Genomic DNA, 12,005 nt, shown 5'->3' on the forward strand with positions numbered 1-12,005 from the left:
GACCTGGTCCTCCGGTGGTAGTTGCTGAACACTGGCATAAAACACTGATTTCAAAGTCGATACAAGGAAGACCAGGTTGAGATTGGCAATAAAGACCATGTTCCAAACTGCATTCGACGTCCAAACCAGTTTCTTTTGGTGTTAAGTAATCATTTACTGATCTACACTTTATATCAACCATTTGGTTCTTGTTACATATAGCAGATCCTTTGTTCGCCTTTCAAAAATTATATAGTAATGTAAGAGAGATGAAATAAAATAAATAAATGATTAAACAATATAATAAAGTATTACCAATTCTAAAGTTGAAGGTAAGGGTTCAATATCTTTAAATTTCTTCCCTTTAATTGCCGGATCCTGATTTATCCAAGCAGTCCAGCCATCCACACATTTCTGTGGTTCTTCTAGCGGTATAGTACTCGGCGCAGTGATAGTTGTACAAGGTTCTCCTTTACATAACACTTTTCCACGACTACAGTAACACATCTGACAATTTTCATTCTTTACACTGTCACCCTCATAATAAATTACCTACAATATGAATTATCATTAGTGACAAAAGATATTTTAATCATTTCTTCAACATACCCCATTAATTTCAGTACAAGGTATTTTACAAGTTTCTTTGGGAACGCATTCCGCGTAACTATCATTGCTATACACTTGATTCTGAGGACAAGATTTGATCGAACACCCTTCAACGCAAGTGTCTTGAGAACATAAATGAGCTTTATCCTTTAGAGTGATAAGATTATCACAGGTTTCACGAGGGCACGTTGTAACGCAAGGAGAATACGAGCTACATTTTTCATCACATTGTATGGGACAGAGTTCTTGACTGCGCCATTTTATGGGAACTCCCTTTGCATTACATTCCTGAGCGTATGCTGCCAAGGCAGTGCATAGACATTCGCAGTCTCCTCCTAGAATATGAAAAATACCGATATAGATAAAAACTTCTCTTATTTTTATAACTTAATGTAACACTCACCTGTATCACAACTACAAGTATCATAAATGCAGTTACGCATATAACTTTCGACCTCAACTTCGGAGTGACAAGGATGAAAAACTGGTGATTTTAATATTCCGCACTTTTGTACAGCCCATAAGTTCCTCTCTGGATGTTGCACACAAGGATCCAGGACATCTTTCGGCTCGGGGCAGAACTCGTTCTTCTTCCAGGAATCTCCAAATAGATTTGCAGACACTTCTGAGATTCCACCTGAAGGAGTTTTGAAATCATCCTTGCTATTATCATTATAATCACCACAGAGTCCTTTTGTGCGCCCCTTCCAACTAGGCTCTAATCTTACATACACTCTGGTACCTGTAAATATCATCAAAGTTTTAAGAAAAATTCTAAAACAAGTATAACCAATGGAAAAATAGTAATCATATAGTGATACCTTTATCCCATTGTACAGTCAACCCCATATCTGATACATCAACAAATACAAATAGTCCAGCTTCTCTCATAGAGATCCTTTTAAAATTATCCGCTGGAAGTTCCTTTCCTCTAGTTAAAACAATTCTTTCTGAGTTTTGACCACTTCCAATGGTAAGAGTAATCGATTTAGAGCAGGATGTCCCGGTTGTTCCACAGGGGACATTCTGAATAGACACGTCGAAACAGTTTTCCTGGCTCAAAGAACCTTTCACAAATACGTAATCGCATATTCCTTCGAAATCGTAAAGCCTTCCATCAAATGTCTTATAATGAGAGTCTCCCCAAGCAGAACAAACTCCTAATAGAACAGAAGTTTCGATAATTAGATAAAATTGAATGTTTCATGGGATAAAAAAACGTTTATAATGTTACCTGCGCATATCCGATCAGTGCATTTCCATGTTCCATTGATACACTTGCATGTGTTGCAGTCGTTTTGTATAATAGATCCTTCTTCATAGCTCTGACTTCCATGATGACATGAACAAGATTCCTCTTTGATGCATTTACCATCTGGCTTATCCAAAACATAACCAGGTTTGCAAATGCAGCCAGATTTGCAGATTAACGGCTTCTGAACTAATTTGTACATATTATGACAGGTCCTAGGCTCTGCTGGCACACAGTCTGTAACTTCCTGATTATTGCTTGCCATACATGAGGCCAATAGGTCCTTGGTTGCTGGGTATTCTGTAATTTCATTTGGTGTGGCTTCCCGACAGCTCCAAATTCCACCTGTTTAAAATAATTCATAAAACTGTTTATAAAATTCAATTTAATATTAAAATCAAATATTTTTTAGATTTGTAAAAGTCAATACCTGCACAGGTACAAAGTTCGAGCGCTTTATTTCCAGGTCTGACTTCTTTGTGCCCTGGACTAAACTCCAAGCCACCATAAATGCATGGACACTGTCCAATTGGAATGCATTCCCCATGGATATCCAATGTTTCTCCCTCTGGGCAGTTACATCCCTCTACACATTCTTGTTTGCAGTCCTGATAAGAAGATATGTCACCACAAGATCTGAAAATATTGAAGATAACATTACAGATATCTTACATTTATTGGTATTTGATTAATTTTCAATTATGGCATGCCTAGTGCAACTATCTCCACAAATTTGATAAACTTGATTCCCTGGACAATGAATTTTACATTCCTCTATGTTCTGATGCCATAAAAGCTTTATTCCAGCAGCTGCACAATCTTTGGCATATGCAGCCAACATAGGACAGAGACAGGATTCAAGTTCAACTTTACAAGAACACATATCAAACAAACAGTCTCTGTAAAATGTATCCGGGTCTACGTGCCAGTGGCAACCTAAAAAAGAGGATTATAAATAACTGAACTGGAAGATTTGTTAGACTAAATCTAGATACTCTACCAGCAAAGATATCACTGAATAAATAAGAACAATATTGCTTTGCAGTGGCTCGTTTTTGTGGATCAAGATCACAGGGATGATCCAATTCTTTGTCTGCGACATTGGGACAAAATTCATCACATTTCCATTTGTTGGCAAAGGCAATTGCTGTGTTTTCAATGTCACCCTCTGGTGTAATGAAGTCGTCCTTCTGGTTTTCAGAAAATGTGCCACAAAGTCCCCTTGTATTACCTAATAATCAATGTAGGAAATGTAAAATTTAATATAACGTTTTATATAAATAAATTTAAAGAATAATGAAAATTAATTAACCATGGAATTCAGGAGGAGCATTAATATATACGCGAGAAATTCCGTCCCACCATATCTCCAAACCATTCGGCAATTGAACGATTAAAAATATACTGCTTGCAATGCGTATTCTAATTCCATGAATAAGTGTAGGAAATACTGTTAGATCATCTCCGTTAATCAATACTTCTCTATGTTGCTTTAGTTTCATGCTAATGTCTTTGTAATTGATTGTGATAGTCTTCGTACAGGAAGGAGCTTCAGAAGGAACGTGCCCCATATTCTACAAATAAAATTACAATCTTTTGATAATGAAATATATTAGAAAATATTAAAAATTAATAGTTTTATAAACAGACCTCTGATATTGCACCAGAACAGGGAACATTTTCACCTTCGATACTATAATCATCTCCCTTCATCAGATAATACTTGCATTTTCCCATAAAGTCATAATGTCTTCCATCAAAAGTAATATAATGGGGATCTCCCATGACAGCACACCTAGCACTGCATTTTGCTTGAGTACATATCCATTTTCCAGAAAAGCATGTACAGGTATTGCAATCTTTTTGTACACTCTTCCCAGGCTGAAACAATTTTCCACGCAGCCTGCAGGGGCATTCATCAGATTGAATGCACCTTCCTTCGTAAGCTACTGTTCCTTCCGGACAAAAACAACCCTCTTCACAATCCTTTGTATTTGGTTTCTTTTCCTCTTCTGTCCAGCAAGATGATTCTATTTTTGGACCACATGGCAGGTATATTCGTCCACTGCTACATGTCATGGCTATAATATCATGAAATGATAGAAAGTACTTTTTTCGTCAACAGCTTATACATTAAATTAAGAAGATTCTAACTTACGACAAATGTCATCATTCCTCCAACCAGATAGAGACACAACTTTTTTATGAGCACATTGCCTAACGTATACATTCATTGTATCACAGGCACATCTTTTTCTGTCACTGTCTAAGCAAGAACAGTAATCCCATACACAGGCTGTCTGTAGCTCAGGAATGTTAAGTGTGCTAGCACAAGCTTTGAATCGGCGATCAGAAAATAGTTTTGTACAAAATTCAATGGCTTCTTTGGTAATTAATGAATCAGATTCACAGGAGTGCTTAGTGTTTGGATATTCGTCGCACATTTCTGAAAGAATTAAATGAACTCTAGATATTAATAACTAAAACAATTTATCTTTGACTGTAAAGTAAGAAAATGATACCTCCAATATTTTCTGTTCGCCAAGAAGTAGCAAATGATGCAACACTTTTAGTATGTTCTCCATTCTTACTTATTAAATCGTCACTTTTATCGCCATTCATGTTACCGCATAGTCCGGTCGTTTTATTCCACATATTTTCTAGAGCTTCAACTTGTAACATAAGAGCACCATCCCATTTCAACTGAATTCCCAAAGAGTCCAAAGTTATCACAATGAAGTGTGCAGACATTTCAGCTCTCAATGCAGAGAGTTGTGCTGGAATTGGAAGTTGGTGCTTTCGAGTTCTAAATTCTGGAACACCATCTTCATTTCGCAACAAAATATATTCTTTGTCCTGGATGAAAATTCTGATAATCCTGAAACAGTCCTGATTTTTGCAAGTTGGGCTGTTGTCCACAGTTACAGTGAACAGTCTGTTCTGTGCTTCTTGTACTAAGATATGAGAACAACCACTATCGAAGCTGAAAACATTGTCATCAAAGGTTTTGTAGTGCACTCCACCCCATGTGAAGCAAGTTTTTGGAACTGGTTTCTTCTCTTCAATAAACAACAGGTTATTCTCCGATGGATTAAACATCATCTAACATGAATCAAAGTATAATTCAGTATAATCAAAGTATAAAGTATAATCAAAGTATAATTTCATATTCAATTTTAAACCGCTGGTCTTAAATTATTACCGTATTCGTGACCATATTGGATTCATGATTGCTATAATGTTGTGTAAGCCCATAATGTCCTTGTAACAATGGTAATTGGTTTGTATGGGAGTTGAAAGTATCCTGGTAGGTCCAAGTATAATTAGTCTCCTTAACATAAGAATTATACGTTGTCCCCAAAGAAATTATGTTCATATTATCGCCATAGTTACATTGGGGAATTGGTTGAGGTGAAAAAACACCTGTTTCATAGTTGCAAATATATGCAGAAGCTGAAGGGAACTCAAATTCTATCCCATCAGGACATCTTATGATACATGAATAAGTATCATCAACACTTGTGCAGGAAAAACCTCCATTAAAACCCATTTTCTCCCCATTGCAATTATCAGCAGCTATATCAGAATTATAATCAATCAATTACTTAGATTAAATAATGTTACTTTCTTAAAATAAACAAATTATTATACTTACAATATTGACACTGGGGTCCTTTGAATGCTTGAGGACATTGGCAAAAATTTGATGGGAGACAATTGCCACCATTCTGACAAGGTGGATCACACACAGCTATAATAAACAATCTTTATATATGTGATAATAAATATAATATTTAAATTAAAAATTGAGGATTAAAAACATACGTTCACAGTCAGGTATGGAGGCCCAGTCTTCCCTGGTGGGCTTCCAATTTCCATTCTTGCACATAAGATTAGTGACTGAGGTGCCATCCGGGAATGTAAAATTCTTCATACAGGATATGGTACATGATCTAATAAAAAAAGTATTGGGACAATTAAGTATTTAATATGGATATTTTAAGTACAGTATAGTTCAACATTCTTAAGATCATACTGTGAGTTGCACTTCTTATGTGCATTAAGTATTGGAGCAGGGAAATTTAGACATGGTTTGTTCTCGAATTGACACTGTGGTCCAGTGAAGTCCTCAGGACAATTGCATTGATGGGGTGCCACACATATTCCGTTGTTCAAACACTCTGGTATACAAATTGCTGAAAATATAAAAATACATTTATCTTCCGCATATTATACTTTTTACACCAAAGAAATTGATCATCTTCGAATAAAACTCACGTTCACAGTGAGGAATAGAGTTCCAATCTGTGCCATAAATATGCCATTCCTTGTTCATACATGTTATAGCTAATCTTGTTACTCCATTTGGAAATTCATAATCACGTTTACAAGTTGCAATACATCCACTATAAATAAAAATTGGTAAATATTCAGGTGTAACACTTCAAGATATCATCCATTAATCAATAAAAAATCACCTGTCTATAGAGCAAATTATTTCACCATGTATGGGTGGATCTGGTTTCTCACTGCAACCTCCTGGAAATATAGGCAATTTCCTTTTACTCTTTGTGCTCTTTACACTCTCATAGACATGTTTTGGAGAGTCATTCAGTGAGATAGTAGCGCTGAAGAATTTAAATATCAATTAGATTTAGTCTTAAAAATCCTGAGAAAAAATAGAGAATTACTTACTCTGTTATAGCAGAAAATTCCAATAGATTATCTCCGATAATTAGTTGATTACAGATCGTAGTAATTATAGCAATGTTAAGAAACGTTTTCCACAGCACCATGTTGAAGTATCTACTTTTATAACATGCTTGTTAAAAAGAAATGCTTATGTGAAACGCTATTTGCAAGTCTTCTCTTACCAAATATACGATTTAATACATTTCTTCTTTTATATAGTCACCTCCAGAAGGAAGCGGATAACCGATAACTGAAATCTTACTTGATAAATTAATTCGACGAAATAATATAAGTCATTAGTGGGATTTATATCGTGTCAAGGATTCATGCCTGGGATTCGTGAATTAACAAAACTTTGCTTCTGAAAAATTACACATTTATTGTTACAAAATTAAATGATTTACATAATAATTATCAAATGAAAATAAGCATTAAAATGTATATATATGTATATTATCAGGTACTCTAATAGTTTACTTACAGCTAAAAATAATTCTTTAGAACACCTTGCATATTCATCTTCACTAGCCAGAGATAGATCATTCACATAGAAAAGCATGAGGATGCATTGTTCCAGTATTCTTGACATATATTTAAAATTGGAGTTGCGATTTGATTACCGAGGTCATTACAAGCGTTAATGAGTTCTTAATTAGTCAGATAAGGCAACAATGGCGTAACAAGGGAAACAGTTATCAAACAACGCTATGCCGTCGTTGCCACATTTGTCATATCAATATAACTCATTAATAAACTGTGAAACCTGATAACCATTTCAAGTTTTTAACAACGTCATTCTATAAAAATTCAATGATCATTCACAACCAGTTTCAAACAATTTCAACAGTTATTAAACTATCTAACATAGATAACATTGTTGTATTTTAAAATTATTAAAATATGATATTATTTGATATAAAATATCTTTAAAAAATCTTCAGTCAGTATAAAACATATAAAAATCATATATGGATGATTTATTTAAATTTATCTTAATCATTAGCCTGATAATTTTTACTAATTAATTGTCCTGGTTCAGAATATTTTGCATGCCATATTTCATAGTACACCTCGCTAGAAATGTTATTTAAATTTGTAATATTAAACTCTTCTTCCAACGCGACTCTCCAGACCTGAAAATAGAAATATTCAGTTAATTCTAAGTTCTTCCTTATCATAATACATTCATAATAAAATAATAATCATACATCCTTGTCAGATATGGATATTGCTGCTTTTCTACTTCCAAAAACAGCTTTCCTCTTTAAGACATGAAAATGATATAATAAATAATTCAATGTGTGCATTTTTTCTGATTCCCCTACATTAAAAGTAACAGACATAAATGAACAGCATTCGTTTTTTACTGGATATAATGCACGAGTCCAATAAACACCAGTCTTAACAACACCCCATAATAAAGATTGCAAAGAGTATCCATGAAAGGTTCCCCTTAAATACTGGTCCCTTGTATCAGAAGGATAAATTCCCATAGAAGCCAAATGTTTAGCTGAAAACAATTAAAAACTACAGTTTAATTATAGTTTTGTAGATAAGGAATATCAAGAGTGATAAAAAGCTTACCGAGATAGTAATCTTCCTGTTTCCAATATTTACCACTGATTACACATTTTTCTGAGTTATCGAACATTTTAATTAGCTTCCTAAGCACTCCCACGCTAATTACATATCCAGCATCAGCTACATTATAAGGTTGACCCCAGAGAGTAACTGCATGACCCAAATAATGATCCTGAGTGTGATTTAATGGTCCAAGCATGTACCGTAAATTTTCAAGAACCACTAATGTGTCATCTTTTACAAAGATAAGCCATTCTAAAGTTTCACTGCTCTTCCACACATACTTGAAGGCTTCACATAAAAGTTGCCATGAAGATACTAATTTTATATCGAAATTTATAATAGATATTTTAGGATCTTTCACTTGACCAAAGAAATATATCTTGTTACAATGTTTTCCCCAAGTATCCTGGATAGATCTAGCCAATTTAACTTTTTTTACAAATACAATACAAGTGATGTGAATATTTGACTTCAACCACTCTGCTTCTAATTCTTCCCTACTTTCAGGTCCATAAAGATAAGTATCCATATCAATATTTTTTGACTTCAGTTTTCTATTATTCAACCATTTACTATATGTCATGTTTGTTGAATCTTTCCAACCCTGTATAACAGTCTCTTCCTTGATCCATGTATCAGACATGAACCATTTAAGATCATTTCTGTTTGTAGAGTACAAATTTACTGATGATTTCTGACAAATGGAAATATTGTTAAATAAATCTTGAGCAGCAAATAAGATCAAGGCAAGGAGAGAACCAATTCCGAATCCAATTAGAAACACAGGCCATAGTTTAAGACGGTAGAGATACATCTTATAGTTTTGACACTGATCTGTAATACTGCATTTCTATCATAGAGCTTTTTCCTCTGAAATAGTTATGATCTAATAACATTAATTGACTCTCGTTGAACTCGTAAATGGTTGATTGCATTAGATCATTCCAATCATAAATTCTGCATCTTATAAATCATATTTTTGTCTAAAGGATCTGCAAATAAAAATAACAAGGTATGTGTTATTATAAAAGTTATAGAAAAAATTGTTTAAAATATGTACATACATTTATTTATATTACTTACTGATAAAAAACGATCGAGTGCGCTAAGCGACCTAATATTATGTAAATTTTGTTATTTCATAAATATTACTATTTTCTTGTAATTTTGCAATTTTATTAATTCCGTATAACCTTTCGTTTGTGTAACTGTATTAAAACTGAACGATATAATGAATTAGGTCAACAGGTGGTGTTATATACCTAATACATTTGAACATAACCAACTAGTAATATGTTTTTTATCTAAAATATTTCATATCTCAATATCTTTTCTTATTTTTAAATAATACCTGTTGTAAGAAAAACTCTTTCAAAAATTATTTTTTACATATAAATTTTTATTTCTAATATTATTCTTTATTATTAGCATTGATATTTCGAAACAATTCTTTCTTTCAAAAATTATTTTTTACATATAAATTTTTATTTCTAATATTATTTTCTATTATTAGCATTGATATTTCGAAACAATTAAAAAAATTTATTAAATGGTAAAGGATAATAAAAGAAGTTTTTCTGTTAAATGTTAAGGAAGAACTATCTTTATTTATTATTATCTTTATATATATTATAGAAAGGTTAAGCGCCTTGTCTTTACAATATGGAATTATAAAACATAGTTTTATATCTAGAAAGTGTAAACGAATTATTTTAACGCGATTTAATATCTAATTTTAGCATTCTGTCTGCCAGGTACTGAGTGAAAATGTTTGTATTATACGCTGTAGAATTATATACGATATGCTTAATAGTATCTCACAATGGAATCTTTGAAAAGTAAATAGAGATCTATTTGAGAGTTTTGTTATGTGGATAAAATATAATTGTATCGCTAATTTTAGTATTTCATTATAAATATCATAAAATTTATAAATAGGAGCTTTGAGCTTCGGAAATTGGAATGTGAATTTTAGAGAAATCAAACACAAATTTCAATTTCTTATAAACTAGATTAAAAACTGACTTTGCCACGAATTTTATAGAAACCTAATCCATTTCTGTTATGTACTAAGGCACCTACACCAAAGTAGTTTTCTATGATAATAAGACCATTTCTTATAATGCAGTCTGATGGCAAGAAATCTTTAATCAATGACTGTAAACCTTCAACATTAAACCTTGCTTTCTCTGCTTCTGATCCTACAAATGGCATCAAAGTTTTACAACTAAGTAATTGATATAATTGCACAAATAAAGTAAATTTACCTTTGTACCAAAATAACGGATGACTAGCATAAGTAAGCCATGGTATATCCTTTGCAAATGGATTCCATTTCTTAGTTAATGGTACTGGATTGCCTTTGTTCCACATCAGTCTTATCCCAGACATGTGCCTTTTTCTGGAAAGTCAATTTTAATTTTATACAGTAATTACAAATGAACTACTATTAGAATTACTATTATACATATAGCAATATTTAAAAATAAATATATGTACTTGAAACTAGACAATAAAACATAAGTATTACATTATTTACCAAAGCAACAGTCTGCAAGCATAAATGTGAATATTAACTAAACGAAATAAACAGTTCTATTATATAATTTACATTTCACTTAAAATGAAATTATTTGAAGGTGCCTACAGGTATTTAACACATACGAGAACAATAATATTATTAACAGAAATCAATAAAAATGGAACAAAACATTCTTTTTTTTTTAAATAATTGTCTCTGTTCTACGTAATAGCTCAGTGTACCTAGGTTCAAACTGTGCAAAATCTGTACAAGAAACAAGAGTAGACCACTCTTGACGGCCTGCGTAATGAAATATTGACGATACACCCTCTGCCAATCCACTTAATCGTCTAAAAATCGTTCATAATTTTATAAACAATACAAACTAATTGTGATTCATTTTTTCACCTATAATTAGATGGTAATTTTTTATTTTGAAAAATTCACAATGATACTTACGGTGCTAAAGACGAAGGAGGATAAACTAATTCGCCCGAAACGAGCGTATCAATTTGCAACAAAGGTATCCGATTGTACTCTAATATCTTTAAGGAGATGAAGTCATACTTTATCGAATAAATAGCTTTTTTTGAAAGTATTACCAATCTTTCTTTCTCAATATCCCACAGACTTATTCTACAAATATGTTCTAATATTAATCATCATGTTATATAATAATAAAACAAGATTTATATACATTAAGTCTCCTACTCTGTCAACAACCAGCTTCCAATAATATCGTTTTCTTCTTCATTTATTAAACTCTCTTGGCAATCTTTTAGCGCTCTGTCAACAACTTCGTTTCTATCAGAGAAAAAAGAGTGAATATCTATATGTTTGAAAGGGATATTAGACAAGTCCTTTGATGATGGAATTTCACTTGAAGTATATGTCTCATTCTCTCTGTTCTTCTTTGCAGTATCAGCTCCTTTTAACAATTACAGAAAATGCTTTTAACACGTTAATCTCATTAAGATATCAAATAGAAAAACATTGTGATTCCCAATATGTAAAATACCAACCAACAGGAACAGTGTTTTGACTATTCAACTCATTGATATCGAGTTCTTTGGTGATTTCTAGCGTAGCTGTTTCAAAATTTCCCGCGGGTCCTTCATCGAAATACGTTTCGTCCATCGTTTATAGGTTATGGTTCTCCTGTCCGATCAAAAAATTCCGTTTGTTTTCGTTGTTCACAATATCAGAGTTAGATAATTCTTGGAATACAGCTGGAACAATATTTTCTTTCAACCAACGACTTTTGTAATGTTAATGAAACGTATCTGTCCGATAAATTCTCAGAAACAGTTTAACATTTCAAGTATTCGTGAAAGGCGCCATGTTTATGAAATTTATCATTGATAACGT

The 12,005-nt window shown here is 32.7% G+C and overlaps 3 protein-coding genes across 6 annotated transcripts in view; all 3 read right to left on the reverse strand.

Annotated features, from left to right (window-relative positions):
* Hml (hemolectin) overlaps positions 1–6,725 on the reverse strand; it is a 14,609-nt gene extending 7,884 nt beyond the window's left edge. Inside the window, exons 1-20 of the mRNA XM_072018682.1 lie at positions 6,536–6,725; positions 6,319–6,468; positions 6,119–6,246; positions 5,877–6,036; positions 5,666–5,793; positions 5,496–5,591; positions 5,043–5,416; positions 4,363–4,942; positions 3,999–4,286; positions 3,491–3,921; positions 3,153–3,414; positions 2,841–3,071; positions 2,551–2,776; positions 2,271–2,476; positions 1,823–2,185; positions 1,410–1,748; positions 992–1,330; positions 589–923; positions 295–531; positions 4–217 (exon numbers count right to left, since the gene is read on the reverse strand). Of these exons, the coding sequence (XP_071874783.1) occupies positions 4–217; positions 295–531; positions 589–923; positions 992–1,330; positions 1,410–1,748; positions 1,823–2,185; positions 2,271–2,476; positions 2,551–2,776; positions 2,841–3,071; positions 3,153–3,414; positions 3,491–3,921; positions 3,999–4,286; positions 4,363–4,942; positions 5,043–5,416; positions 5,496–5,591; positions 5,666–5,793; positions 5,877–6,036; positions 6,119–6,246; positions 6,319–6,468; positions 6,536–6,636 (5,188 nt within the window). The 5' untranslated portion in view covers positions 6,637–6,725. The remainder of the gene's footprint in view (positions 1–3; positions 218–294; positions 532–588; positions 924–991; positions 1,331–1,409; positions 1,749–1,822; positions 2,186–2,270; positions 2,477–2,550; positions 2,777–2,840; positions 3,072–3,152; positions 3,415–3,490; positions 3,922–3,998; positions 4,287–4,362; positions 4,943–5,042; positions 5,417–5,495; positions 5,592–5,665; positions 5,794–5,876; positions 6,037–6,118; positions 6,247–6,318; positions 6,469–6,535) is intronic.
* A 296-nt stretch (positions 6,726–7,021) lies between these two features.
* On the reverse strand, positions 7,022–9,484 carry LOC139995327 (C1GALT1-specific chaperone 1). Of its 3 annotated transcripts, XM_072018706.1 has the most exons (5): positions 9,200–9,484; positions 8,117–9,108; positions 7,944–8,042; positions 7,741–7,853; positions 7,022–7,665 (listed from the first exon to the last, which is right to left on the reverse strand). In XM_072018706.1, the coding sequence occupies exons 2-5, from the start codon at positions 8,928–8,930 to the stop codon at positions 7,525–7,527; spliced, it is 1,167 nt and encodes a 388-aa protein (XP_071874807.1). In that variant the 5' UTR covers positions 8,931–9,108; positions 9,200–9,484; the 3' UTR covers positions 7,022–7,524. The 3 variants fall into 3 exon arrangements, with proteins under 3 accessions (XP_071874807.1, XP_071874805.1, XP_071874806.1); XM_072018704.1 differs by having other exon boundaries at positions 7,741–8,042; positions 9,200–9,483; XM_072018705.1 differs by having other exon boundaries at positions 7,741–8,042; positions 9,181–9,483.
* A 217-nt stretch (positions 9,485–9,701) lies between these two features.
* Positions 9,702–11,983, reverse strand: LOC139995333 (tumor protein p63-regulated gene 1-like protein). 2 transcript variants are annotated; one of them, XM_072018714.1, is made up of 6 exons: positions 11,660–11,983; positions 11,349–11,565; positions 11,097–11,273; positions 10,880–10,987; positions 10,384–10,517; positions 9,702–10,317 (listed from the first exon to the last, which is right to left on the reverse strand). In XM_072018714.1, the coding sequence occupies exons 1-6, from the start codon at positions 11,772–11,774 to the stop codon at positions 10,130–10,132; spliced, it is 939 nt and encodes a 312-aa protein (XP_071874815.1). In that variant the 5' UTR covers positions 11,775–11,983; the 3' UTR covers positions 9,702–10,129. The 2 variants fall into 2 exon arrangements, with proteins under 2 accessions (XP_071874815.1, XP_071874816.1); XM_072018715.1 differs by lacking the exon at positions 10,880–10,987.
* Positions 11,984–12,005: the final 22 nt, after the last annotated feature.

This window comes from Bombus fervidus, chromosome 15 (assembly GCF_041682495.2).
Source record: "Bombus fervidus isolate BK054 chromosome 15, iyBomFerv1, whole genome shotgun sequence".
Classification (NCBI taxonomy): Eukaryota; Metazoa; Arthropoda; class Insecta; order Hymenoptera; family Apidae; genus Bombus; species Bombus fervidus.

Coding starts and splice junctions, on each gene's coding strand:
- LOC139995327 (XM_072018704.1), bottom strand. CDS start 8,930: ATGTATCTCTACCGTCTTAAACTATGGCCTGTGTTTCTAATTGGATTC. Junction 8,043..8,116: donor ACAGGAAGATTACTATCTCG/GTAAGCTTTTTA, acceptor AATTGTTTTCAG/CTAAACATTTGGCTTCTATG. Junction 7,666..7,740: donor TATCCATATCTGACAAGGAT/GTATGATTATTA, acceptor TTCTATTTTCAG/GTCTGGAGAGTCGCGTTGGA.
- LOC139995333 (XM_072018714.1), bottom strand. CDS start 11,774: ATGGACGAAACGTATTTCGATGAAGGACCCGCGGGAAATTTTGAAACA. Junction 11,566..11,659: donor TCAAAACACTGTTCCTGTTG/GTTGGTATTTTA, acceptor AATTGTTAAAAG/GAGCTGATACTGCAAAGAAG. Junction 10,318..10,383: donor TCCGTTATTTTGGTACAAAG/GTAAATTTACTT, acceptor TGCCATTTGTAG/GATCAGAAGCAGAGAAAGCA.